This window comes from Nothobranchius furzeri, chromosome 12, assembly GCF_043380555.1.
Source record: "Nothobranchius furzeri strain GRZ-AD chromosome 12, NfurGRZ-RIMD1, whole genome shotgun sequence".
Classification (NCBI taxonomy): Eukaryota; Metazoa; Chordata; class Actinopteri; order Cyprinodontiformes; family Nothobranchiidae; genus Nothobranchius; species Nothobranchius furzeri.
Window position 1 is genome coordinate 20055835 of NC_091752.1, and position 27896 is coordinate 20083730.

Consider the following 27896-nt stretch of genomic DNA (forward strand, 5'->3'; position numbering starts at 1 on the left):
TTCGTCATATTTTTTTTTTACCAAATACATTTATTTTTATTTATAGATGTAATTATTATTTTTAAAGTTTTTTTTTTTTTTTTTGAAGAGCCAAAAACGAAAATGAACAATTATTCGAAAGAATAATCAGACTTTTCTTTTTGAGGGTTGCTGCGACTACGGGAACACAATTCAGGCTCAAACTAAGGCCCAAACTGCAAACATTCCTAAACAACGCTAAAATGTATAGATCTGTTTTCACAGTGATTGCGTCAGCAGTTTTTTGACCAATCGCGTGTTGTCTCGTCTCTCATGCCCACTCAGGTTCCTCGTGATAGACCCCGCCGATTATTGTAACGGATGCTGCTTTCATATGACAAATGAATTTTTTTCAAGTTAATGCGGTTTAATTTGGTCACAGTAGTTGGTTTTTTTTATTTATTCTTAGATTATGGGGAGCAGAGCCTTCAGCAGCTCTGTTCCCCGTCTCTGTAATTCTCTCCCTCAAGCCATCCTTACCTCTGACTCGCTCTCCTCCTTTAAATCTAGACTCAAAACCCACCTGTTTCAGACTGCAAACTGCTAGTGTCACCTTTTCCATCTTAATAGATTTTATTATCTAGTTTGTATTTTTAGGTTTCTGTGTGTGAATTTAGCTGTTTTTTTTTTTTTTTTTTTTTTTTTTTTGTTATTTTATTGTTGGAAAGTGTCCTTGTGTCCCTTGAAAGGCGCTTGCATTGCCATAGCTTCATAATAATTATTTAATTTATGCAGCTGCAGTTTCTACAAGATTGTTGTGATGTTAGCTTTTTGTATGAATACCATAGACTGTACATACAACCGGTGACGTAGTAATCGGTCTGCGCATGCGCATTTCCACAAAGTATCCAAAATCAACGGGTAGCACGGATAGTCTGGACACCGGCGGCGCTGTGATATTGAGAGGTCATACATGTCCAAAAATCATATAAATTATCACAGGTATGTTTGATTGGCCCAGTGAAGTTGTAAAACTATTTTAATCGGTATTCTGACAACGTGTTTTTGTGTGTTGTCTCGTGATGTGGCATTTAAATGCTACCTAAGTGTTAGCATGGTTTCTTTAGCTTGTGTATCCTCTTGCTAAGTGGCTGATTATATCTGTGAAATTGTTCATTTTTATGACAAATTAGACGTTTATTGTTCTGCCTGCCTTTGCGGAACAAGATATATGGAATAGGTGTGGTTTGAATGGCCTGAGAATATTTCTGTACTCCAGCAGTCTGTATGTTTCGGTTTCACTTTTGGCTAACTTGTTAGCTTGAAAGGCTGCATTGCTAAGGGGCACCCCGGTATACCATCTGTAAAATCTGTCAGTGTGTTTGTGATTCTGAGAAGAAAACGCCGTTTGTTTCGGTTTACTTAGTTTATTTGCTAATTTCCGCTAAATGCATTATTTATTTTAACTCATCAAATACCAGGTGATTTTTAGTCTCGGCTTACAGCCACGACTAATACTTGTGCATACTTAGTAAATGATGTTTCCAGTGCTCTCAAACTAGAAGACCAATAAAAACAGACGAGTTTGATGTAATAGAAACAAGAAAAGAACACATAAAACAAACCAGAAAAGGGGAAAAGCGTGGACCAGAATGAAAAAAGTCTGAAATTCTCTTGGGTTTGGGTGGTGTGCTAGCCTAGTGAACTAGACCAAATTCTTGCTTTGCAAAGAGTTGAGGGAGAAATCTTTACCAGCAAAGCCCTAACATTTTAATAGGAGCTGAACTGCATTGCCATAGCTTCTTAATAATTATTTAATCTATGCAGCTGCTGTTTCTACAAGATTGTTGTGATGTTTGCTTTTTGTATGACTACATCAAGTTTAAAGGAGACATATCATGAATGTTTCATGTTTAAGTGTGCAAAAAGCCTTATATTATTTACTAGAGGTCCTTTTTAGATATTTAATTATAAAGTTTTGGTCGTATTTGTTAACCAGTTCAGTTTTTTAAATTGTATAATTCATCTTTTATCTATGTCGTTACAATAGCTGTATTTTTTATGCTTTGAGACTAAATCTGACATGTTCAAAATCATCTTGATCCATCAAAGTGTGTTCTTTGTACCAAAGTGTTATACATCAATGTCAAAAAGGCTAATCAGGTTTTGTTCCCATACAACTGTTGCAATTAAAGTAATTATTTTTCTTGTACTGATCACTGATCAGAGTTTCTGCTTACTAGAGAAAAATCAAGATGTCTGGAGAGTTGTCCCTCAGCATAAACATTAAGGAGCCAAGATGGGACCAAGCTACATTCATGGGACGTGCCAAACACTTCTTCATGGTCACAGATCCCAGGAATGTGCTGCTGTCCCCAGAGACACTGGAGGAAGCCAGAGTTATTGTGGAGAGCTACAGGTGAGATCAGGAGAGATGGAGGACCGAAGCATAAATATTCACCTGACTGTGTGATAATGTGACAAAGTGTAAAACACTGTCTCTGTTGATGTTTTCAGAGCTGGGACTGTAAAGCCTGGCTTGACAGAGGATGAGCTCTGGAGAGCCAAGTACATTTACGATTCTGCCTTTCATCCCGACACGGGGGAGAAGATGTTTGTGATTGGCCGGATGTCTGCTCAGGTGCCGATGAACATGTCCATCACAGGCTGCATGCTCACCTTTTACAGGTACAGAAGAGGGCTTTATGCACAAAACGACATTCAGAACTACACGCTGACAAGTAATTTCATTAAAATAATCTATTTAATAAGTTAATGTGATACAGTTGTAATACAGCAATCTCTAAAATTAGAAAATATAATCCCTCTGTGGTGGAAATCGTCTCAAAGATGTTCTCAGGATTATTGAATACTGATAAGTCACTCATCAAACTTTTCTGATACAACAGGAGAAAAAATATTTCTAAAGTTTTACACAATTTAAAGAAAATGGGAGCTTGTGACATCCAACTGTACATCTCCTTTAAGCCCCATGAGATGTCTAAGCTGCAGCTGTTACACACCTGCTTAGACTCTATCAAAGCCTGGATGGCTGGGAGCTTTCTACAGCTGACTGAAGATAAGACTGAGATCCTCATCTGTGCCCCAGACAAGCTGGTTCCCGAAGTCAGAGACTCTCTTGGTCAGCTTGCTTCCCACACCAAACCTTCCGTCAGGAATCTTGGCGTGACCTTTGACCCAGCTCTCACCCTGGATTCTCATGTCAGTTCTCTTGTTCGCTCTTCCTTCTTCCATCTCAGGAACGTTGCTAAGCTGAGTCCCATTCTGTCCCGCTCTGAACTTGAGACAGTTGTCCACACCTTCATCTCCTCACGCTTAGACTACTGTAACTCTCTTTTCACGTGTCTGAGCAGAACCTCCCTGAACCGTCTACAGGTGGTTCAGAATGCCTGTGCTCGGCTTCTGACCAAGTCCTCCAAACACACCCACATCACCCCGCTTCTCCTCCAGCTTCACTGGCTGCCAGTCAACTTCAGGGTTCATTTTAAGATCCTGGTTCTGGTCTATAGGGCCTTACATGGACAAGCACCATCTTACATTGGTGATCTTCTCAGTCCCTACACCCCCAGCAGGTCCCTGAGGTCCAGTGATCAAAGCCTACTGGTTGTGCAGCACCAGGCTAAAGACCAAAGGTGACAGATCATTTGCTGCTGTGGCCCCCAGACTCTGGAACTCTCTCCCCCTGAGCCTGAGATCAGTGGACTCAGTGGTCTCCTTCAAAAAGCAGCTGAAGACTCACTTGTTCAAGCTGGCTTTTGTTTGACCTTCATCACCACTCTCTCTTTATTCTGCTCTCCCCACCTATTCCACCTTCCTCAGGATCCACTGATTTCCCTCTTTCCTATTCACTCTCTCTCTTTCTTAACATTTTTTTATCACAATTATCTATTTTTTGCTCATTTTAAATATATTTTTAACCATTTTCTAAATTCATTTTTATATTTTTACATTTTTTGTTTTTGTGATGCGCCTCATGATTTTTTATCTTGAGAGGCGCTATAGAAAAGATACTTTCTTCTTCTTCTTCTAATATAAATATTTTTTATGTACATATTCCTTTAGTTTGCAGGAAAACGCAGCAAAAACACTTCTTAGCTGATTCTCACGACACAAAATACATATATGTGCATAAATAAATAAAGATATAAACTAGATTGGTACAATGTTAAACAGGATGACTGCTTACAACGGTAGTTTCTGCTTCAGCCCTCTCCCCCCTCCCCCTGCGCAGCGGCCACAAACTCACTGATGCGCCTGCAGCCTCTCAGAGTTGCTGCTGCTCTAAACATTAAAATAATTATTTCATTTTCTGTTCCTCACTTCTGATTACCTTCAATGGTGTCTGTTTGTTGCAACCACCAGGTACAAAAACTAACTTGTTTTTATTTGACTATTTTTCTGTCCTGCCTGTTTATTATCTTCCTGCATCTCCTCTCAATCCTAAAGAAAAACTGCTACCTGGGTTCATTTATATTCACCTTACCTTTGAACTGCAGTTCTAAAAGATCTACCGACCGCAAAAACAGCGGGGTGCGCGCTGCTCGCCGGCCGCATCAGTGAGGTCGTCACCGGAGGACAAAATAGGTGATGCGCGCCGCTCCACAGCAGCGAAAAGCATCAATCACAAATAAAGACAGAAAACATAAAAGTAAATGAGCCGACATGAACGATCGTGTGTTAAATTCGTTTTTGAGGTGGCGACACCTGATTTGATAATGTTACTGTGGCCGTGCTCAGGACTCATATGTCTGGAGCGCGTCAACAATCAGAGCTTTGCATGCGCATTGCGCAAGCTGGTTAAGGTTAGGATGGGGGTGAGGGGAAGGTTAAATTGCAAGAGGGTAAAGGTCACAATTCGGTCAAATGTCCGTTTTACAGTGGGCGTCAGATACCGACGCTCTGGCACAGCCGTCGCCTCCTGAAGCGCAGGGGCTCGTCACCTGCTGTCCTTTTTGAGGACTGCATCTTGTTGGTCATTATCACGTGACAGCGGCTAGTCTGTGAAAGTCATAAAAAGTCACTACAGAGCAGTGAAGTCGACTAGTTGATACAACCCCTAGTACAAATGTGTATGTACGAGTTATTTTTTTAAATCGGAACATGTCAGCGAACATTATATAACAATTATTAATTTTTCTAGCTTAGAATTATAGACCAACTATAGCAATAGAAAAAGATCTTGCTTTGGATGTATATTTACATGTGTAGGACCAGCTTGCCAGGCTGTTTTATTCTAGCCTGGCCTGTCAGACTCGTCCTCTGTTTAACTCTACACAGAGAACATAACGACTTCCCTTAAGGAAGCATGGGACTGGCTGGCCAGGCTGTTTTATTCCCCTCAATTTCCGCAGGAGCGTACTCTCTCTAATGACTGTCAGAACCTGCAGCATTATTACCGGCGCAGCTATGAAGTTAGCAAAATGCACGACTGAACGGTCCGGTGCGTCAACCATGCCATTCACTGTGTCCTCTCTTTTTCTTTGTCCTTTGGGTGCTAACTTTTTGTTTTTATCCACCAGCCACGTCCTACAGGCTACAGCTACACAAACATTAGCCCTTAGCTGTAGCTAGCAGCTCATCCAGATGCTAATGAGCTTCTGTTCTGAGTAAACAGTAATAAACACAGAGAGATTTCAAAATAAACTTGTTGTAAAATCACACTTTTATATTACTACAATATGTCACAAGTAATTGTGTAGATGTAAAAGTAATAATTACCAAACAAACTTCAAGTTTCCGAGCGGCAGTTCCTTGTGGAGTCTTGAATCTGCTGCGGCTCTACCCAGGAGCAGCCATTGTTGTGGACGCCGTCTCACCTCCTTGCTGTCCCTCTCGCTGTTGACTGCCTCTGCCGTGTACTGTTGCCACAGCGGTGGGCTTCAGCCTGACCTTATCCTTGCTTCTGAAACCCATCTTCACGAAAATGCACACCACACACTACGGAGCTAGAAGATACACTCCTTGCAATGAAATCTTGCCGTCCAACTTGAACAAACCCCACCCACACTCGAAATAGAAATCGATGAACTCGTGTCCAGACAGGAGTTGGAACAACCTCCACATGAATAAACGTTTGCCATTTTGACTGATTTCAATATTTTTGTGAGCCTTATGCTAATGCTGTGGTGATAGTGATAGGCCCAATCTCAATACTCGCACTTCCACCCTTGCGCACTTGAAATGTGTGATCCCGACTAGGGGTGCGAGTGCATAGGGTGTCCCGATTCTCAAGTGCAGCGATGCAGACTTGGGTTAAGGGTATTACCCACAAGTCATTGCTGCAGGAGAAAAGGCTCAAGTTCCTTTTCTGAAAATATGTATTTTCTAATGAAATTAGTTAAATTTTAGGACAATGATTTGATGCTCTAAACTGTTAGACAAAGCAGCAATAAATGTAAATTTATTTCAAATAACTGTTTGGCTGTTTGTTTAAAATCAATACCACAAGCATATAGATAGATAGATTGGCTGAACACGACTATGCTACTCGAACAGGTAACACTAACTACCCAATGGCGCAACACTTCATGGAACATCACAATAGTGACCTGTCCACTTTACCGGCTTGTGGTATTGATCATGTCCCACGGTCTTTGAGACATGGGGAGAGGCAGACAGCTAAATCAGAAGGAGACTTTTTGGATTGTAGCCTTTGTATTCAAAGATCTATCAGGTTGAGATTCTATATTCATATAGAATCGTCACATCTTCTTGATCATAATTTAACCCCCAATCTCATTATTAACCCTACAGGATATTTAAACTGCAGGCTACTTAACATCCAGGCATTAATGATGACCTAGACTTTAGAGTTTTTCTTTGATTGGTTTAGTCTGTTTGAAGTTTTGGCTTTATTCTTGTCCCTTTTGCTCTTGATATTATCATTTTACTTCTATTGGGTGCATTTTAACCATTTGTATATAATGTATGATATTTGGTGTATTTTATTTACTGTCTGTTTCTTTCAATTTAGTAAGACTGACACCTGCTGGTGATTGTTGACACTTGTCACCTGTCTAACGTCTGCTAAGTGGAGCTTTCTGATTGGTGTTTGTATTGGTTCAGAACCTCTCCTTACTGCTGAGAACTGTTCGACTCCCTGACGAAGGCTAAATTCGCCGAAACGCGTTGGAGTTTTTAAAGGCCATATGTGACCCAGCCATTACAGTAAAGGCTTTTGAACATTTTCTATTTGAGAGTACCTTGGAGTGTCTCTTGTTTTTTTCGACTGAAAAATGTGATCAACTTTATTTTTTCACCAAATAGAAAGATGTTTATGATTAAAAAAAAACTAAAAGATGAACTTTGATATCAAAATTATGAGGGAAAAAAACTCAGAAATTTGAGATTAAAGTTAGAGTTCTCTTCCTTTTCTTTCTTTTTTGCTTGTTCAGTGGCCCTCCCTAATCATCTTCCATACTTTTCTGACTCCCTTGTTTTATTGTTTTTGTTAATTTAATCTTATTTTTAAAATTGTATTTAAAAGTTTTTTTGTGCTTATGAAGCACCGTGTGATTTTTATCTCGAAAGTACAACAAACCCTTTCTTTTACTTAGAAGGAAATATAAGGATTTATATCTCATTTGTGTAAAACAAAATTATTTATGTTTGACAGTCCATCCATTCATCCATTGTCTTAACCCGCTTGTCCATGTAGGGTCGCGGGGGGGCTGGTGCCTATCTCCAGCGGTCAACGGGCAATCAGGCGGGCTACACCCTGGACAGAGAGCCGGTCCATCGCAGGGCAACACAGAGACACACAGGACAAACAGTCATGCACACACACACACTTATACCTTAGGACAATTTGGACAGACCAATCAACCTAACAGTCGTGTTTTTGGACTGTGGGAGGAAGCCGGAGCACCCGGAGAGAACCCACGCATGCACAGGGAGAACATGCCAACTCCATGCAGAAAGATCCCAGGCTGAGAAGCGAACCCAGGACCTTCTTGCTGCAAGGCAACAGCTCTAACCACTGTGCCGCTGCACAGCCCTATTTTTGACAATTTAATGTAAAATTGTTAAATGCCCTGTTTTCTACTGCAACTCACCCTTTAGTTTTGTCTTCAAGTGAAAATGCAACTTAGTGCAAAATCCCTGGAATGAGTCAACACCTCTAAAACGTTACCAGGCTGTGAATCTTTCTGATATCATGCTTTGTTTTTCAGTAAAATACCAACTTGTGAAGTCTAACTACCTAGCATCTTGAGCATCTAAACTAATGTAAACACCCTGAAACATTATGCATATTAAAGAGAGTATGTATATCTTTTATTTGTATGCTGCTGTGACCGTATTTACTCTGAGCATAAATCATTTTAGCTACTCTGTAACACATGCCAAAAGAAAAGAAGTGTGAAATGTCACTTCCTCTAGAGTCTAAGGTGTTGCTGTTGTGTTTGCAGGACCACTCCAGCTGTCGTCTTCTGGCAGTGGGTCAATCAGTCCTTCAACGCCGTGGTCAATTACACTAACCGCAGTGGAGATGCTCCCATCACCGTGAAGTAGGCAGAACTTCTCAGTTCTACTCCAGATCACCCATGCCCTCCCTTAGCTAGTTAAGGCGCCAGTGGGAGCTGATCTCATTACTATTTGGCGTGTTTAGCCTTGTGTCATGTTGACCTCACACTCCCCTCAGGTCAACATGCATCTGAGCACTAGCTTCATTGTGTGAAAAAATGTTGGTGGTGCATTTTTTTGCTGCGCAAATGCAATTATATCCAGATATGAAGCACAAATTTATGGGTGAAACATAAAGTTCAACAGAAATGCTTTAATTATTTGTCATTTAGCATTTTTTGTGGTAAACTCGAAAAAGGAAGTTGGCTATTTTAGGATATTTCTCACCTTTTTTTTAATGTGTTTGCAGCCAGCTGGGCGCAGCCTACGTCAGTGCTACGACAGGAGCTGTAGTCACTGCCTTGGGACTCAAGTCTTTAGCTTCGGTAACGCAACAAATCACCTGAACAGTGATTATGGGGTGTTATGGCAGTTAAATTAGTGTGCATATTTCTTCGTTTTTGTCTTTTCTTGCAGCGTCTTCCTCCAATTGTCAGCCGTTTTGTTCCCTTTGCTGCTGTTGCTGCTGCTAACTGCATCAACATCCCCTTTATGAGGCAGAGGTGAGGCCAGTAAACCCAGCATTTCCTCTACATTTAAGAGATTTTATGGATTATCTCAGATTATTTACATAGTTTTCTTTTGTTTTTCTTTATACCAGGGAGTTAAAATATGGAATCCCTGTGACGGATGAGAATGGAAACAGGTTAGGAGAGTCTGTCAGTGCTGCCCAACAGGCCATTGTTCAGGTGGTGGTGTCAAGGATTGGCATGGCAGTGCCTGCAATGGGTAACGCCTGTCTTCATTCATTCATTCATTCATAAATACGGTAGTATGCAGTTGACATGACATAAAGAGATTTTCACTTCCCCGGGGTACCGCTAAAGGAGAAGTTGATTCAAGTTGTCAAGCTATGGCAAATTTGGACCAATGAGGTGACTGCTGCTGCTGCAGGGTTGGAGCGGGTGAAGAAGGAAGTACTTGTAAAGAAGACGGGGTGACGTTGGTTCTGTGGACCTGGTTTAAGTTGAAGGAGGAGGATGTTGACCAGATAAACATCTTCTGCAAATTATGTCAGGCGACACAAAAGTCTTTATTGTGTCAATAGCTTAACACCGATTCCCTTTAGGCAAGGCAGCTTTATTTATTTAGCACATTTCATTTCTACTGGCTGACTGTTTCCTAAAGATCTCAGAGCCCTGCTGGGCGTATAACAGGAAGGAGATCCACTGAGTGATTTATAAACTAGTAGACGCACTATGAAGTTGAGTCTGTTCACTGGTGACCAGTGTAGAGATTCAAGAACAGGAGTGATGTGCTCGGTTCTCTTGGTTCTTTTTAAGACTCTAGCAGCAGCATTCTGAACGAGCTGCAGTTGCTTCACAGCTTTTTGGAGAGACCAGTCAAAAGACCATTGCAATTTAATGCCTTTTTTTTATGCACAGGCCTCCAAACGTTTTGGATCTCTCCTGTTGTATAGTTAGAAAAAACACACCAAAAGCATCACTTCAGTTCAAAACAACTCATAATTTTGTGTTTTCATCAAATTTACCTTGTACGTTATTTAAAATCTCTTCCTCTTTATCTTTTGTGTTGCTTTTTTTGGAAAAAGAATCAACATAAAAAGGACTTTTTGTATTTTTAAAATATGTTTTGCATATTAAACGTTCTTTAAATGGCATTCTACTCTATTCTGCACCAATGTAACTGCTTTGTGAGAAAGTTGAGTCATTTTGACATATAAACCAAATAAAAGGGGGATATATCGCGTTAACCCACGTGCTTCAGATTATGTGTCGATACAGATTCAAGGCCATAGCACCTTTCATTTTACTGTTGTTTATAAAGCTGACGACCTCTGACCCGTTTTCTATTTCACAGCCATTCCTCCTGTTATAATGAATGCTCTGGAGAAAAAAGCTTTCATGAAGGTAAACCTGTTGCACTCTTATTTATTTAAACGATGACACATGTAGACAAAAACAAGTTCATAATAATCTTGTCTTGATTTCTAGCGATTCCCAGTCCTAAATGCTCCCATCCAAGTTGGGTTAGTCGGTCTGTGGTGAGCAAAATTCACTTTTTATCTTGAAAATGATTCTTTGGAGAGCTACATTTGTTTGTTGTTGAAAAGCACAAATAAAATATGCTGTTCTGTTTTCATTGTAGCCTGGTGTTTGCAACTCCTCTGTGCTGCGCCCTGTTCCCCCAGAAAAGGTTGCTTTTTTAATAATAACTTAATATAATAACTTATATTTTACTTGAATAATTGTTTATCACACATCATTATAATAACTGAATGTTTGTTTGGTTTGTAGCTCGATGAGTGTGAGCAGGCTGGAAGCAGATCTGCAGGAGAAAATACGAGAGACGAGTCCTCACACCACCACCGTTTACTTCAATAAGGGCCTGTAGGCACAGCCAGCACAGCACAGGAACACACACACACACACACACACACACGTACGTACGTTATGGGCACGAGGGAGGAAAAGACAAATTTAAGATGGTATTCTTTGGTTGTGAGTCTTGCTGTTTGTTGTTTCTTCTACATCTAACCACTTTGAGCCGCTCCAGGCCAAACATTGAAGGTTTTGTTCATTTAAAACAAAAATCTAAATGAAAACCAATGACTTATATTTTTGTGCACAAGCCTCTATGGAAGGAAAATGTTTGATTTGTTTTTAATTTGATGTGCTTCGGGTTGTTTTTGTCTTCCACTGGTTGCAACAGCATCTAATAATTGATCGCTGATGCTTCGTGTTGTGGTCAGGCCGGCGTCCTGATAAATTATTCCAGTTTCAAATGAAGATTGTGCTTGTAAGTCGTGTTTGTACTTCTGAATGTAAATCTTTTTGGTTTTTGTCCTTTGCACTTTTTAAAACCTTTCCTTAGTCACGTTATTATTTTTGGAAACATTCACACCACCTTAACAAGGTAAAACTGCTGCCTTCCTCACTTTTCACAAAATTACCATAAAATTCATGTGAAGTTTCTCCATATAGTCACTCTGCCTTTTGTTGACCCTCAGCTCTCCTTTAAGTGTACTTATGTCCCTCTGTATTTTATTTAGACAAGGTAACGTGGTGCTAGTTACATGTTGGAATGACAATATTTATAAAATATATCAAGCTCAGCCATGTGAGTGAAATCTTGAGTGTAGTTTATATCTAATGAGGACGTTTAGTGGCAGCTTGTTTTTAAATCAGGCTTCTTGTTCTGTGGTTGAATTATCTGCTTGTTGCAATGAGGAAGTGGATAAAACAGATATTATCTTATCTAAACTTCCCCTCCTGCTAGTGTAGCTAGATAGCGCTGTGCTGTTGTCAGTTTAAACTCAAAATACCACAAGAGATTGATTTTAATGTCATGTTTGTTATAGTAGGAGGTTTTTCTTGGACCTGTATTAGATGTATAATTATACAAATTAGTGGGTCTACTAGATGGCCCCACGTTTGCACTAGAATACAAAGTCAGCTGCTCGGTAACAGAACTATTGATCGGCGTGCTTCTTGTACTGAAGGTGGTCGGTTTAGAGAGGCTTTCCTCTTTTTGGAGCAAACTTAGAGGAATTACCAGCTCTAGTTCAGCATCTGTGCAATGGGATGTTTTACTTCTGCCTGTTTAAAAAAAATATATAAATGTGCGAGTACAGTAAGAGCCAAACAGGCTGTGTTTTGTGACATTTGTGTGACTACCCATTTAAACTGATGGTAGCGGCTGCTCTATAAATGTTTTTGACATAAATTGGTTTGTGTCAATCTGAAATGTTGTGTTTTCATGTAAGATTCAAAAGTCATCAGAATGTACGCAAATATTTATAATTTTCAGACAAGAAAATCCTCCAGATCTTTTCTCCATTATTACTCCTTTCTTAGTTTAAATAACTGATTCTTATCATCTTACGTTTGTGCAGCAGCTACCCTTTAACTCCACTACCTTTACATGCTTGAATATCTAACCATGCACTGCAGGCTTTGCTGCTTTTTCCAATGTTTGACACTAATCAGAAACAGAATGCAGTGATCGGTGATTGTTTTGGTGAGCATCGTGGCGCTGTTGCGTTTGGGGATTTTCTTGTCTTTGCCGAGTGTGAAACTGGACTCTTACTATGAGAACTGCCTGATTTGTGTTGCTAAAACGAGCATTTTAACATTTTGAATGTCTTTGTTTTATTGTGTTGAATGAATTGTGGTGGTGAGGTTAAATTATTTCATGGCCTGCCATATTTTAACAGGTCAGAACCAAGAAGATGTCGACTTATTTTTTGTGGAAGTGTCTAGAACAAACTGCAGTTGATTTTATGAACGTCGTCTCAGCTGGTGACTGTAATTGTTGGTGCCACCATAGATCTAGCCAAAGATAAGATGGGTAGTAAAGCAGAAACCTGGAGTTTTCACTCTTTCAGGAATGTGATTTTTTTGAAATCCATAAAAGTCACAGTCTTACTCTATACTGTGGTATAAAGTAGGCAATACGTTTTTTAAAAAGTTGCTGCTAAGCCCTCCCCAGTCCCATAGAGCCTCATACAATTTGAATGAGCTGTGCTCAGCATTAGCCGACAGTGTTAGTGCGCTGCTTATGTACAGATGTTAATCACAGAGTGTGTTCGGGCGTCTGCGGCCATGCCTAGACTGATGCAAGGTTGGCAACCTTTCATATGGACCATTAACTCTACAGTGGCAAGTTTGGTAAACAAATGAGCTTAAAACCTTTTTCATGCCATAAATACATTGTGGAGATAAAAAATAAGTGGTTCTCTCGCATGTCTAAAAACCTCAGCCAATAACATGTTTTGGACCGAAAGCAGCATAAGCGTCTCAGGGAAGATACATGAGGGGAGGGGTGAGTGGTCCGTGACAGTGTTTGTGTTCAAAACCTAGCTTGTTCTGTAAATTAGCTAAAGCAGCTTTAAGCCTTTAAAAAATATTTATATTAATACACAGCACAGTGAGAATAATGATAAAACAATATTTTTCTGCTCTGTTGCCCAGCTAGCACATTCGCAAACAAGAGGCTTTGCTTCAAGCTTCATCACAGAAGTAGGGGGAGTGGCTTTAGGGTGCAATACATATTTCTGCCTCTAGGTGGTGCCCTCAAAGAAAACTAGATTTCTGCTTTAAGGAGTGGGTGTTTGTCTCCTAAGCCCATTTTGTTTCAGCTTTATTTTATCGACCTTTAACATGACTTATTTGGCTATTTTTGTTTTATTCTACACAAAACATTTGAAATCGCAAAGGCAGGAAGGGATGAGACTGACCATGTTTTAGCTGTTATCTACGTTTATCATCACAACTGAAAAACCCTGACTTTCACCTCTGTTGTGCATGCTTTGAGACCGGAAGGCACAAATGTATAGACAATCTTCTTGTCACACCCCATGAATGTTTTGGATTATTTGTGTTCATTCAGGTAGACCCGTCAGTATTGGTGCAGTGTTCTCGCCTCCTGTTTCTATTGTTTTAAATCCACTTTGATGTATTTTGCTGAGAGCAATAAAATCAAATCTGAAACAATGTTGAATTCTGGCTGATTGATGCTCTTAAAAACTAAAATGAATGTTTTACTCAACTAAAGGTGCAGGTGATGTAAACAAATCGGCCTCTGAAAAGTACTAAATGCTGATTTGTTACATTTCCATAATATTGGGCATAAACAATTTATGAAATTTACAAACTGACGGGGGGAAAAAATCATCCACATTTTCCCCAAAACCAGCAGGTATCATCTCAGTTGTGCAGCTTTTTTCCAAAAAGCAAAATCTTTTTAAAGAAACCCCCACACCCAGGTTCTGATATGTTCGGGGGGGGTTGAGTCGTCTTTTTCCCCAATTTAAAATCAACACAGACACCAGATATTTAGTGGTAACGCATTTTTATGTGTCAGCAACATCTCACCCACACAAGTGCACAGCAAAACCGCCTCAAACACCACAAACGCTCCTCTGCAACCAGTGTGTGTGTGTGTGTGGGCATCAAACTCGCTCCTCTCCACAGAGTTTAGAGTCAAGTTGTCATTATTACACACACTCTTCAGTCTTCCATGTCAGAGGGCATTCACGTATCCGACCAGGAGAAGCAAATTAAGCTTTTCATGTGCTGATTGTTTTAAAGCCTTTGAGACGGATAAAATATATTCACACTTAATGTCCCGCCTTCAGGCGACGTGTTTCAAGTTTAACGAATCCTGACGTACCAAAAATGTCGCTTCCACTTCCTTTCCTTCAAAGCCTATGACATCGTTTCAGAGAGTTTGTGGAAGTAAAAAGAAATAAACTGAATATCAAACACTGGTTTTCCTGCATTTTACAACAAACTACCGTGCAAAACCCGAAGGTGTTTTGAGATATGTAAACAGTGACCGACTCAACATGTCAAGTTCTATTTGTTCATTTGAACTTTGATCTTAACCAGTGTACCTGCTTTTATTTATCCCTACAAAACTACTTCAGTGGAACAATCTTCTTTGCTGCCTGGAGGACGTCCGCTATCTCCACTTTATTACCAAACTCCTTCTCCTGGTGCTCCAGGAGGATTCCCTGCAAAACACAGCATGCCCTTCAAATGCAGACATGTTTTATTACACAGGCAGGTCAAACCCATGTGTGACAGACTACCTGATCTCCTGCTCCGATGACGAACACGCCTCCTAGAATGAAGCCTTCTCCGTTCATGTTGCCCTGGTAACCTGCTCGCCAGGCCCGTATGAAGTTTTGCCAAACTCCAAAGCGAAATAATCCCAAACCCGCCATTCTTCTCTGCAGGGGGCCATAGAAATGTTTCTGCAAGTAGGATCAGAAATGTTTCAGGAAGTTAAATCTTTAAACAAGTTTGTATCAAAGCTGTTTTAACCGAGACTGCAGAATGGTTCATTAATCAAATCTGTTTCATCTCCGATAGAGAAAATAAATTAAGATTGACAATTTTATAAAATTTTTAGGTAATAATTATTTGATAGTGCCACAATTTAAAGGGATATTTCAGATTGTACGCAGTAGACTGCCACCAACTCACTAGAGGGTCTAAGAGTAAACTTTTAACCAAAACCTCACACTGGCTTCAGTGAATGTTTTACTATAACCCATTACACCGTGCAACTCTTGCATTAACGTCTGGATGCTATCGCGTGGATCAGTCTGCGGTCGTTGCAACACAGCAGCATGTAAAACGAGTTATGTTAAGAGGTTTAACTGTTGCAAAACGCTGGGGGAAAAAAAGCATAACACACATGAAACAGTTAGCTGAATCCTTGTTGAATGCTACCGGTGTGGATTTTGATCTGTGGTGTGATTTTTCGCGTATCCGTGTGACATAGACGCTAGCGCGAGTCTTTGGAAGATGGTACGGATTTGTTTGACGATGTCTTAGAAGTTGATGAAACGTTCACGCATGAACGGTTGTCAAACTTTATGGGTTTGACTTTGGTTAAGTGGTGGAAATTTTTGCCTTTTGGAAAAGTTTTATCAACATTTTAATCATTTAACAAACTGAATTACCAAAGAAAGTACTCATGAGGAACGAAAGCATCAATACCAGGAAATGAGACGTGAATCATCAGTGGTTAGTAGATTAATATTGTGGTCAGGTACTGGCAGCTTGGGGTGTCAAATGCACCGAAAAGTCCATCTCTGATCCGCTTTCCTAAGTAAACTAGTAATAGGCATGTTTCCATTGTCAGAACATCAGGATAGATTCTGGGAGAGGGAAACCGAGTGGGAGATAAGATGGCCCGGTCCTCTCAGCTGCTCAGCCCCATCAGGATTTTGCGCAGACATCGGCATATCGCGATTGCTTTGGCAGTGAGCGATGACACTGATCAGCGCTACAAAAAGTTTCCACAATAACATTAAAAGCTTTATTCCGTTTAATCCAGAGAACGAGAGCAGCTGCGTGATGTTCACTGACCGGAAAAAGCTCCGATTTTTTGCGGTACTCTGTGAGACAACAAAGCCCAGTTAATTACGTTGTTGTGGGGGAATTCTGCCGTGTTTTACTGTGTTGGGAGTTTAGAAACGGTAATTTTAAAGCAGCATACTCTGCCAGTTGTTTTGGACAGCGTCTGCTGATGTCATTTCCTACTGAGTTACTACCAGTCAGCATGTGTTAACCAAAAGTTCTACTCAACAACTCCACCGGGCCATCACGACCACCTAACCCCGGAAACGGCCCATTTGGCCGGCCCGTTAAAGTGGAGACATGCACGTGCTGAGAAGTTGTGGAGAATTCACCCTGAAGTTTCGACAGTGGAAACACATTTAATGTTGTTACAGCTACCGAGAAATAATTCACTCTCAGGCACCCCAACCTTGCCCCTGACAGATGACAGAGCTTAAGTACAGGAAGAAACACCTCAAACATGAAAGCACATTCAGACATTCACAACATGGGGGTGGGTGGAGGGGTTCGGGGATCTCCCATGCAACAGGGTGAGTTAAGCTTGGTTGAAGCTTGACGCATTCACTTTCCGCTTGGTGATGCGGCTCGCGGATGGAATGCGCTTCACAACTCGCACCGTTTATGGTTCATGCAGCTCGTCTCTGCGGTGAGCCAATATTCTCCCAAACTGAACGGGGCAGCATGGAGCTCTACAGCATGCATCCAACACTACACCATAGTAGAAGTAGAAATTACTGTTTACAACATGGCATTCCAGCATTTTTTAACAGCGTCCTCGTCTTTTCCGACAGTGCGAGCTATTTCTCTCCAAGAATTATTAACAGCATGTTGATCACGGTGATCTCTGAGAGCTGAATCATACAAATGTCTGTATTTACGAACCTCTGCCATACTAGTTCTTGCCGGTCCGCCATGTTTTTCCGCGTCCGACCGTCCGCGTGGTTAGAAAATTTACTAGGTGCGCGGTGCGGAAAGTTTGGGTGCGGTGGAGGGGCGTGGTTGTTAAAATGACGCAATTTCGCCACGCGGAGCCGTGCGGACCTCGCGGACGCGCCAAGCATAAACCAAGCTTTAGCATCTAACAAGCGCAGCCTTCAACCCCACTAAGTGGGAAGGAGGAATGTGGGGAGAACGTTGAAGCCATGGAAGGGTGTGTAGGTGTCTGAGATTGTGTTTAACAATGCTAACAACGCTAGCCCAAATGCCATGGTTGGACGAGAGCAAAACAACAAAGGTGAATGTTGGACCACCACTCAAATTCCAGGATGTACTGGGAATATCCAGACTTTGAGTGAGTGCCAGATAGATCCATAGATTTCCTATCGAGTTATCTGGATACTACAAACAGTTGTAGAGTTTCTAGCTTCAGACAGCCATCAGGGTAAACCAGACAATCGTCATTAAGCTCTTTTGATATTCATGTCCTGGCCATGTGGGTGGGGCAAACCTGTCTTTCCATTGCAATGCTTCCATTGTATTCCTTTATCAGGAATCCAGGGTTATTGAGCCCCAACATAGGCTCAAAGAACAATTTCCTATTGTAAAAGAAATGTTCCAGGACCCCTTTAAAAGATAAAATCAAATTTCACACTTAAAATAGAAAATTAAAATGAACACTTGAAATGTTTACCTTTTCATCGATGTAGATGTCCCCAGCAAAGTGTGGTCTGAAGCCCTGGATCTCTCCGTCTATGTTCTCCTTCACCACGGCAACCAGAGGGACCCCAAGCTCCGTCAGCTGGGGCTTCAGAGAGGACAGCTCAGAGGCCTCCTGGAAGGAGATCATAAAGTTGTCAGGGGAGTTTTCACATACCCACAAAGTTAAAATAACCTTTGTGTTCACAAATTACCTCTCTGCACAAAAATCATCCAGGTCGCCGCACAGCCATGACCACCGCCCCGTTCTTCTCCCACAGGCTCTTCGCCTTGATGACCTGCTCATCTAGACAAGAACAGACAGTTTGTATGGATAACTGGCTTATAAATGGGTTACGGGACTTCATTAAACCAGATCTGAGCGAAGCCTACCATCTATGGTGGAACGCAGATCAGCATCTTGGAGGTATTCCATGGATGCCTTGGAACCTTTTGCAAGATACAGATCAGTGTTTGCCAGAAAGATCCCAGCTAGCGCAGCTCCAACAGCGCCCAAACCCACCGACCATATCCCCATTCCAAACAGCTCCTCCTCCAGTCCGGACCAGTACTCCCACACTACAACAAAATAATGTAAAACATGAGAAAAAAACACCTCTTGCTTAAATATGAGTCAAATAAAACATTATTTCCTAGCCCTTGGTCCCTCAACAGTCTCCTGACATAGTTTACCATTCTTTCCCTTTCTATCAGATTTTAAAGGCTCTGAGGCTCACTAACCAACACGACTTCTTTCTTTTGTGTTCCTGTCAGCAACACCCCCTCATGTTACTCTGGACCTCATTTGAGATTATTTCTGCAGCGTATCTGAAAGCTGCTTAGAGCAAAAGAACAGGAATTTACTTTCACCTCTTTACTAATTTTTGCCTCATTTTATTTGTTTTAATTTATGTAATTACTATTTATTTTATGAGATAATAAGTAAATAAAAGTTCCAGAGACATAATTTGTTTATGTTTTTGAATAGCCCTATTATAAATCAACAATTTGCGGCACAAAAAAACTACCTCGACATAAAAACACTAATTTCTTCTCAAATTAAAATGACACCATTTTAAAATTGTAATCGCTACTAAACAAAATAATGTCCATGTAGTTTTTGACAGAAAACAGCTGACTGTGGCCTCCTTGCCTGGAGTGACCTCGTTTGGATCAGGACTTGCTTTGGCTTTACTCTGGTGAATCAGAGCGACCGGGGCTGTTAGATAGTGATGTCTGGTTGTGGTAGAGGGCCGGCTGCTCGTGGCAGAGCTCCCCAGAGGAAACGCAGAGCAACGCAGGGGAAGCGTCCACCTCAGAGCAGTCCTGCATCCCAACAGAGCCAGCATCAGGAGCTGTGGTAAAAGTCTGAGCTTCTCACTACAAACGCCCACAATATTTCACTGGAAGACACAAAACATACGGTTCTTCTAAGCAGGTCAAACTGCTGCATCATGCTACAAACTGCTGAAATACTGATAATGTGTGGACATATTAGTAAAAAAATCGATTAAGAAAGTTTAGAGAAGTGACACAAATTAAGGAATTTTTTTCTTCAACTTGGCTAACTCACAGGAAGTAGAACAAACAGAACCTTTATCTTGACGATCTGAGTGTGAAGAAGATTTCAAGTGTGGGTAAATGAGTCATCGCTTAACTTTAAATTAAACAAACGCGCAGACTTAAAACAGAACCAATCCAAGTTCTATTCAGATTTTAAAATGTCAAAATACTAACTTGTCTCTGTTGCCAAAGCCCAAATATATCCTCTTTCCTGCGGTTCAGCTCATGTGCTCTGAAACCATGAATAGCTCTGACGCGTTTGAGTCACTGGGCTTTATAACTTGCATGACAAAGCATTAAAAAAAACAGCACACGAGCAGCAGCCAATAGGGACGCTTTTAAAATGAGGAAGAACTTGCAGAAAATGAAGAACCTTAACAGTTAAATTGTGCTACATTAGATTGTTAAATACAAAAATTTATCTTTTTGTGTAAAATGCATCAGTTTTAAAACAAATACAAAGAATAACGTGCTGGAGGTATTTAAGGTTGCAGGTTTAAGGTATTTTATGTGCTTGTGTATACCGTTTTATTAGAATTATACACTAACTTTAACTTTATCTTTGTTAAATTATCAATTACATCACACAGCTGCACAATGGTGACTGAATATGCTAGAGTACATATTTAGGTGAAATAAAAATAAACAAAACAAGTTAAAATATCTGTTTAGGAAGTGCATGTCAAAATTTAGGAAGAAAAACTACATTTATATTTCATATTTAAAACTTCCCTGTTTATTATTGCTAAAGATACCATTGTTTTATCTCCACAGTAACTGCAAAGAACTGTGATTTTGTTTTACTACTAGTATTAACTACAGAATGGTTTTCAAAAATAAAATAGAAAATAAATTATACATTTATCTAAGTTATTCGTATTTCTTAGTATCTAAGCGTACATAAAAATCTCCCACACCTGCTTGATTCATTAAGGGTTTTTCAGCAGCTGTTTGTCTTTCATTACTTTCAAATATGTCCACTTCTTACGTAACTCCTTAACGAGCAGTAATGCAATTTAAACAGTCTTTGACCTGGATACACGCATTGCGTAACTCCGCTAACGTTGCGACCTTTTAAATGCATATAAATGCTTAAAGTGACAAATATGATGAACGTCAATACTTTCAGCAGACGGTGTCCTACATAAATTTGTCATCGGTGTAAATGAAGCGAGTTAAATAGCGTCGATTTAAAAAAACACTTAGCATTTAGTTCCGTTACTTTATGCTAAAATGAATCAGCAGTCGTGACCTACCGTATTTACTTCAACACTGTTACTGGAAATTAAACGTGACGAGAAAGTTAGCTCATGAAATTTCACTCACCGAATTTCAACGAGGTGACGAGAGTCCTCTCCGACCTGACGTTCGGGATTCCGGCGCAGGCGGACTAATCGACCATGAGAGCAGGACAACTAATCAAACAACAAGGCTGAAAAATGTTCTATGTTTTGACCATGGTTTTCACTTTACTTTGTATTTCTTTGTTGACATTTGTGTCACTGCACCTAAATGTTGTCTCATAGTTGCGTCGTAAATGTGTTGCATCACTGAAAACATTTTACCAGTCTTGAAGTATTTATTTAAAAATAAAATTTTGAATATTGTTGTCATCTTTGTCAGTTTGACTTTGAATTTGTTTGGTTACTTTTCAGTAATCAGAAGCTTCTTTGTTGTTATAACTTTTTTAAATGTTTGCATTTTATGTCATTCTGATTTGTATACCCTTTGTTAGAATTTGTTTCATATCTTTTTTTAAATTAGGTTGTAAGTCTTTACTGCATGTATTAAACTGTTTTTCAGGTAAACTTCACAGGGGAAACTTATTCATCAAACCTCATAAAGGTTAGTCGATCCACTCCTGTGCAAATGTGACCTCAGACATTATGTCAGCATGACAAATGCTTTGATTTAATTCCAAAAGATCGAATGCAGCTGCACTTGACCACTTCATTGCTTATTCTCCAACATGCCCAGCCCAATTTATTGAATTATAGGTGTTTGATTTGTGTGTTACATCAGAACTGTTCTCTCGGCACTTTGCAAACAAATCATGAAAACACACAAAAAACTTTAGACTCAGTAACAGATATTCAGAATGAAGGGTTAAAAACAGAGAAAGCAGCATATCTCAATCATATTTTGAGATCAGTCTTGTGGCGTGAAATGAGGATTATGTCAAGCTGGTACCAGGATCTGTATGTTGCACAAAAGATTGCACATCAGCAATGCTGCTTCTTAGCAGAAACATCAATCATGCAGAGATATTTGCAGCAACATTCATAAATTAAAAGCATCTCATTTCATTTGTAATCACCAAACTAAGCTAAGTTGTTTAACATCAGTTTCTTGTTTTAATTTTTCTTGGTTTAAAATGTTGAGGAGATTTAGTTAAGATATTTTTTAACCACGAGCCAAAGCAGAGGGGAGCCTAAGTTCAGACTTTAACCGAGACTGACCCCTGCAGGAGATTTTAACCGATATCTGCAAATAAAAGTCAACTTCTCTGTTGCATTCCATTATAGTAAGTTAGGAAAAATTATGAACATTTATTTGAAACTGTTGGTCTTAAAACCTGCATCTCAAGGAAGCATATTTGAAGAGAGAATTTGTTGTTTAGGTTCCACTACTTTAAGGAAGTTTGGTATATTTTAATTTTGATTAATATCACCCACCTCTTCTTAACCCTCTCAGGCTCAAAATAAGTTTTGATAAAATGACCAACAACTAAGTCCTTCAGGGGTACTTCTGAGTTTAAAAAATGCTCATGAAATACGTATGTAGAGTAACCAGGTAGGCAGGTTTTAACGTCGCTAATCTGCACCTCCTGCCTCCAGAGGGTTAAGCATCAAAAGAGTTATTTTTACTGATATTATGTTTTACCTTTATTGTGAGGTGAACGATCTTGAAGTTGTGGACAGCAGTAGCTCAAGAGGTAGAGCGGATTAGTAATTGGAAGGTTGCAGGATCAGTCCTGGTTCTGGACAGAGAACTGTGCTGCTGTTGTGTCCTTGGGCAAGACACGTAACTCACCACGCCTGCTGGTGGTGGTCGGAGGGACCGGTGGCACCTGTGCTCAGAAGCCTCGCCTCTGTCAGTTAGCCCCAGGGCAGCTGTGGGTCCCATCAGTGTGTGAATGTGTGTGTGTGAATGGGTGAATGTCACACTTTAGTGTAAAGTGCTTTGGAGTTCTCTGACTCTGAACGGTTCTATACAAGAGTGTGTCTTTTATCATTTGTCATTGTTACAGCATCATCTTCATCAAAATACTGCACCACTGTCAAACTAAAAAATAACAACATTTTCTTAGTGGTAGAAATGACAACAGGTACTTCTGTGCACTCTTTAACTTCCTTAAATTATCCTATTTTAACCAAGCTAAGGTGCGCCAGCTGAATCAAATTACTGTACAATAGTTCATATCCTCGAATTTTCACAATAAAAGTCTGAATAAAAAATAAAATATGCATAATACAAAAAAATACTTTAACTAAAATTATGGTAGTAAAGTATAATGTAGTAATATAACAATACAGCAGTATTTAAGAAATTAAATTGGCTCTTGCCACCTGCAGAGCCTCCACCAGAGGACAGTGTTACATTTTGCAGGTTTATGATGAAAGTACTAACCATGATACTCCTTCTGGATGCACATGGAACTTAACAAAAACATTTTGCAATGATTATTTCTGATTATAATCAGTCACTCCGAGTGTTTTATGCAGGCTGAACATAAAAACTGTCTCTTACACCTATCGCCTGTATTAGAATTAGAAACTCTAGGATTTGAATATCTTCACAGATCCAAGTCACACTGTCACTTAACATTCATGAACTCACTCATCTTGACTCGTAACAGGAAAGGCTCTGGTTGGTTTAGCGTCCAGGAAACATCAGAGAACGTCTCGAGTAGTAGAATTGGACCACACCTTGAAGACTAGAAGTGGTTTAAGTAATTTGTCCACAATAATGTAAAATCCTTTTAGGATTACTGAAACTTTCCCAGTTCTGCTCAAGTACATCTGTTTTTACAAAACCTCAAATTGTTGACCAAGAATGATTCTGTTTTCTGCAATTAATGACAGATTTTTATTTTATTCTTTGTTTTCTCGAATAATTAGCCCAAATTCATTTAGTCATCTAAAAGTGTGAGCACCTTTCTGAAGTGGATTTTCTCAAAGCTGAAGCTCCTATGTCAATTTTTTTTAAATGCCAAATTTTGTTTAAAATGTGATCTTCTTTATCTTTAAAAAGAAATAAATGACAAAAATAAAAACAGAATCTTGTGCAATAAGGAAGTGAGGGTGTTTTCATTGTGGTTAAAGATGTTTCTTATTTACAAATAGAGGTTTTAGGTTACTACTCCTAAGTCATTTATAATTTACTGAACGGTCCACCATGACGGTTGCTCTTGAAGAAAACGGCAGCCATTTCTAGAGTTAGACATTAATATTCCATTCATTGGTGGCAGCTTCAGAGAGGAATGTGCTGAAGGTCCAAAACGGAGCACGAATGGAGACGGGATAGTATGACACTCCTCGAGCACAGCTGCTCTTCTCCCTCTGACTGTTTAAAACGGGAAACTTTCAGGGTTGTGTCTGTGTCCGGATTTCTGTTTTTGTTGTTGCAAACAGTTTCAGGACATCTAGTATGAAACACGCAGAAAAAATCAGACTGGTCGATTTTGCATGAGATAAGTTCTGCAACATGGGGAGAAAATTACACATTTTACAAACATCTTATCAGTGTGTGCTTGTGTTTTTATCTCGCACAAGCACACACAAGCATATATACAAATGGACCCAAGAGCCAATCACAGCTGAGGATTTGCACCCCACCTCCTGTGGACAGTTTCTGCTGCCAGCCACTGGTTGACAAGTCAAATTGTTATGTGCAAGTCGGAAAACAGGAGTGTGATAGTTAACAGTACCGGTGTGTTTACTACCTGTTTATTGGCAGGGAACTCCTTACATAACAAACTCTAACTGCCCTCATCAGTTCATACATATTCCATCTGCTCCAGATGAAACTGGTTGGAGTCCAGCTAAACTTGGAGCACAGAGGATGAAAATTGTGTCCTTGAACCTGAGGAAAGCCTAACAGGTGTTAACAGCCACTGTGGCTGCAAAGGGGGCATTTATCTTATCCTGTTCTGTCAAGTTTGAGCCTGGCGGAAGATCATGTGACCACTGTCATGGCTTCTAAATCCATATGGTGATTTGTATATGGGATATGTTGTTTCTGGCCTTGCTTTGTCAGCAAATTTTAGTTCGCGATAGCAAAAACATCTGGATAAATAACTCTGGATGCTGCTTTTTGATAATTTTTTGGTATGCGCCATACATGGTCATTGTGTTTTGCTTTCCTTCTACAATCCTTACTATCACATTTTTTCTTTGAAACATAAACACAAGGTGCAGATGTGAGTAGCTTTCGGACAGGTTTCTTTTTTTGTTGATAACATTCCTTACAGGTGTGGAACACTGAAAACATTTTTTTTAAATTATTATTTCTGATTATAATCGGTCACTGTGAGTTTTCATGCAGGCTGAACATGAAAATAGTCTCCTACACCTATCTCCTACATCAGCTTCTGATGGAAAATAGACAAGGAAACTCTGGGATTTGAAAATCCTTACAGCTCTACTTGAAGCGGTCGCTTGGACTCACCCATCTTGGCTCGCGACAGGGAAGGCTGTTGTGGTTTAGTGTGCAGTAAACAGCGGAGAATGTCACAGCTAGTAGAAGCTAACCATTAGCAACTCCACCACAGGGCAGAAGTCCTCTAGACTTGTGTTGTTTGTGGAGATAAAACATTCACGTCACAGAGCAAACTGAGTCAGTGGTGGATTTGCATTGCTGTTAACCAATCCGAGGCAAGATGGCCAAATTTCAGATTAACAGATCAGGAAATAAGACTCCAAATCCTGCAGTGTTGTGCCACTTTCTGCAGCAGCAGACTTGTCCATGCTCATCCAGGTTCTTCTGGGCTTTTTTTTGCCCCGAGTACAGCTTGCAAGGCCTTTATTCCTACCAGAGACCATTTCAAATGTATTGATTAAATAATTGTTCTACACTTTTAGGTGATCATTTTGAGTCAAAATCAAACTTTAAAACACATTTTCTTATTCGACCAAACATTTTATGTTAAGAACTTCTGTCTACGACACAACCGAGTCAGTCTAGAGTCAGAAAGTTTATTAGTAGCAACACCTTTTACATTTATCTCAGGTTCATTTTCTCCTTTTGTAAAAACGTTTGCATGTGTTTATTTAGATAATTTGATTAATTGTTTTTTTATTAATGTAGAGCTGCAGCATTTGAAAAAACGCTGCCTATTAATAAAAACACTACCCCCCCCCCCAAAAAAAAAGCTAACTAGTGAATTCCTGAAGAAAGGATTCATAATAAAACACACACACTGTAATTTATCCCCACCAGGCCTGTCTGAACTCTGATAGCAGTTATCTTTTAGCGTAACCAGAATAATCATGACTGTGTTGAGAAAAAATATCTTTTCCTTGTCAGTCATTAACAAGTGTCCTGAAGTAAAGAACACTCTTTCGGAGGGCGTTCACATTTGCATACATAACAAGTGTGAGTTCGTTATTTTATTTTTTTATCAGTGTTTTCTTCCTGCAGCTGGAGATTAGAGTTAAGCTAAATCAGACAGATGGATGTTTATTATCCAGATATTGCTCACTTTTCCTGCTGCGTTTGGGGTCAGCAGGAGTTTTAGGTCATTCCTAAAGTTCAGGTTTGCCACGCTGAAAGGACACTGGCCCCAGTTCTTCTGTGCACCTCTGTTGTTTTATTCTCTACAACACACTAACTCTGTGTGTGACACCTGGAGGAGAGGTCCTATTTAAATAGTTTTATACTTTCTTGTGTTAACAAATAGCTGAAATCTAATAAGTAGAAGTAGCTTTTCATCACACACACACACACACACACACACACACACACACACACACACACACACACACACAAACAGATTATTCCCTGTGTTTGGTCATCTGTTACACACTTGGCGTGCTTCCTAAGGCTGACCAATCAGAATCCAGGGTTTTGGAGGGGAGTTTTAGACGGACAGCTGCTTGCATCAGCAGCATGGAAGCTCTTCTGTGTTTTTGTGCTCTGTTACGACGCTTTAGTTAACTCAGTAGCTTTTTGTAAAACAACTCCAGTGGAGTGTCCATAAATGAGGAATTGCACAGAATCTCAGGATTGGGAAAACTCAGGTTCCCTAAAACACAAAACTGGTGTTAAAAAAACTGTGGCTGTTTTTTCCATATTTTTTGTTGCCATTTCAGTTTATTTTGAAAGTACCCAACCCTTTTTCTTTTGCTAAAGTATTGTTATAGATTTATTTTCCAGCTAAACTACTACTAGCTTTTAAACACCCCAGGGTTAGGGATAGGGTAATTTTTCCCTCAGGGGCTAATTTGGGTTATTTTATTATCTGCTAACTAGTTTTAATTTAACATCACGTTGTAGCTCCTGATAGGTTTACATAAATAACTTTTAATTATCTCCACACTTTGTTCTGTTTTTGCCCAGATTAGTTCTGAAGAGTGAAATCAGTGTTTAGGTAAAGTATCTTGAACAGAAAGTCTATTTCTCTATATCACGAAGGGGTGTGTGTGTGTGTGTGTGTGTGTGTGTGTGTGTGTGTGTGTGTGTGTGTGTGTGTGTGTGTGTGTGTGTGTGTGTGTCTGCTCAAACTGTCCCACACATCTCTTGATTTTGGACAAAAACACATCAAATCACCTGAGACGACATCATTTATCATCTTTGTTATTCGATCTCCTCTCAGTGTCAGACTCGAGCCTCAGGCTGAGACTGGGATGGAAAACAGCGTTTAGACAGGTTGCTCCTAACTTAATTACCTGAACTGAAAGTCATCGTTTCATGGAAGCGAGGCAGAGTTTGATATTTAAGTATTTATATTTTTTATGATGTCATAAAACATTTAACCATGTATTAATTTGAGGTTATGTGTAACAAATATTAATAGGTAAAAGTTACTTTTCAGGTAAATTAGGCATAAATCAGTGCATTTAAACATGAAACACACTATGTAGTGTTGTTTACCTGAAGATTAACATATTTATCTTTTTATGTTTTTATCTATAAAGAGACTCTGAACTTCTTGAACAGACTAAACTTTTATTAGGATTCAGGATTTTTTTATACAGTTTAGTAAAATATAGTTTGTTTTACCAGAAATGTTTAGCTAGTATCTCATCATCATCAGAGATC

At 39.8% G+C, this 27896-nt stretch overlaps 2 protein-coding genes across 11 annotated transcripts in view; one reads left to right on the top strand and one right to left on the bottom strand.

Annotated features, from left to right (window-relative positions):
• The first annotated feature begins 841 nt into the window (after window positions 1–841).
• sfxn3 (sideroflexin 3) lies at window positions 842–11157 on the top strand. 2 transcript variants are annotated; one of them, XM_015944391.3, is made up of 11 exons: window positions 842–960; window positions 2186–2377; window positions 2476–2646; window positions 8388–8486; window positions 8852–8927; window positions 9019–9104; window positions 9203–9330; window positions 10423–10472; window positions 10557–10606; window positions 10711–10758; window positions 10860–11157. In XM_015944391.3, exons 2-11 carry the CDS (start codon window positions 2214–2216, stop codon window positions 10954–10956), a joined length of 969 nt encoding a protein of 322 aa, XP_015799877.1. In that variant the 5' UTR covers window positions 842–960; window positions 2186–2213; the 3' UTR covers window positions 10957–11157. The 2 variants fall into 2 exon arrangements, with proteins under 2 accessions (XP_015799877.1, XP_015799878.1); XM_015944392.3 differs by having other exon boundaries at window positions 850–960; window positions 2202–2377.
• A 3241-nt stretch (window positions 11158–14398) lies between these two features.
• The window catches only part of selenou1a (selenoprotein U 1a), a 34212-nt gene continuing 20714 nt past the window's right edge, over window positions 14399–27896 (bottom strand). Inside the window, exons 1-8 of one of the 9 annotated variants that reach the window (XM_070542396.1) lie at window positions 19809–19863; window positions 19645–19680; window positions 19225–19474; window positions 18465–18650; window positions 18287–18378; window positions 18067–18207; window positions 15158–15322; window positions 14399–15079 (exon numbers count right to left, since the gene is read on the bottom strand). In XM_070542396.1, coding sequence (XP_070398497.1) covers window positions 14984–15079; window positions 15158–15322; window positions 18067–18207; window positions 18287–18378; window positions 18465–18650; window positions 19225–19420 — 876 coding nt within the window. In that variant the 5' untranslated portion in view covers window positions 19421–19474; window positions 19645–19680; window positions 19809–19863 and the 3' untranslated portion in view covers window positions 14399–14983. Of the gene's footprint in view, window positions 15080–15157; window positions 15323–18066; window positions 18208–18286; window positions 18379–18464; window positions 18651–19224; window positions 19475–19644; window positions 19681–19808; window positions 19894–20890; window positions 21080–22517; window positions 22690–27896 lie in introns of those variants that run through there. The other 8 variants (XM_015944393.3, XM_015944395.3, XM_070542395.1 and 5 more) reach the window with 8 other exon arrangements.

Bases quoted from the DNA above. Each gene is read 5' to 3' on its own strand.
- sfxn3 (XM_015944391.3), top strand. From the start codon at position 2,214: ATGTCTGGAGAGTTGTCCCTCAGCATAAACATTAAGGAGCCAAGATGG. The intron at 8,487-8,851 runs GTAGGCAGAACT...ATGTGTTTGCAG, and splicing joins GATGCTCCCATCACCGTGAA to CCAGCTGGGCGCAGCCTACG. The intron at 10,473-10,556 runs GTAAACCTGTTG...CTTGATTTCTAG, and splicing joins AGAAAAAAGCTTTCATGAAG to CGATTCCCAGTCCTAAATGC.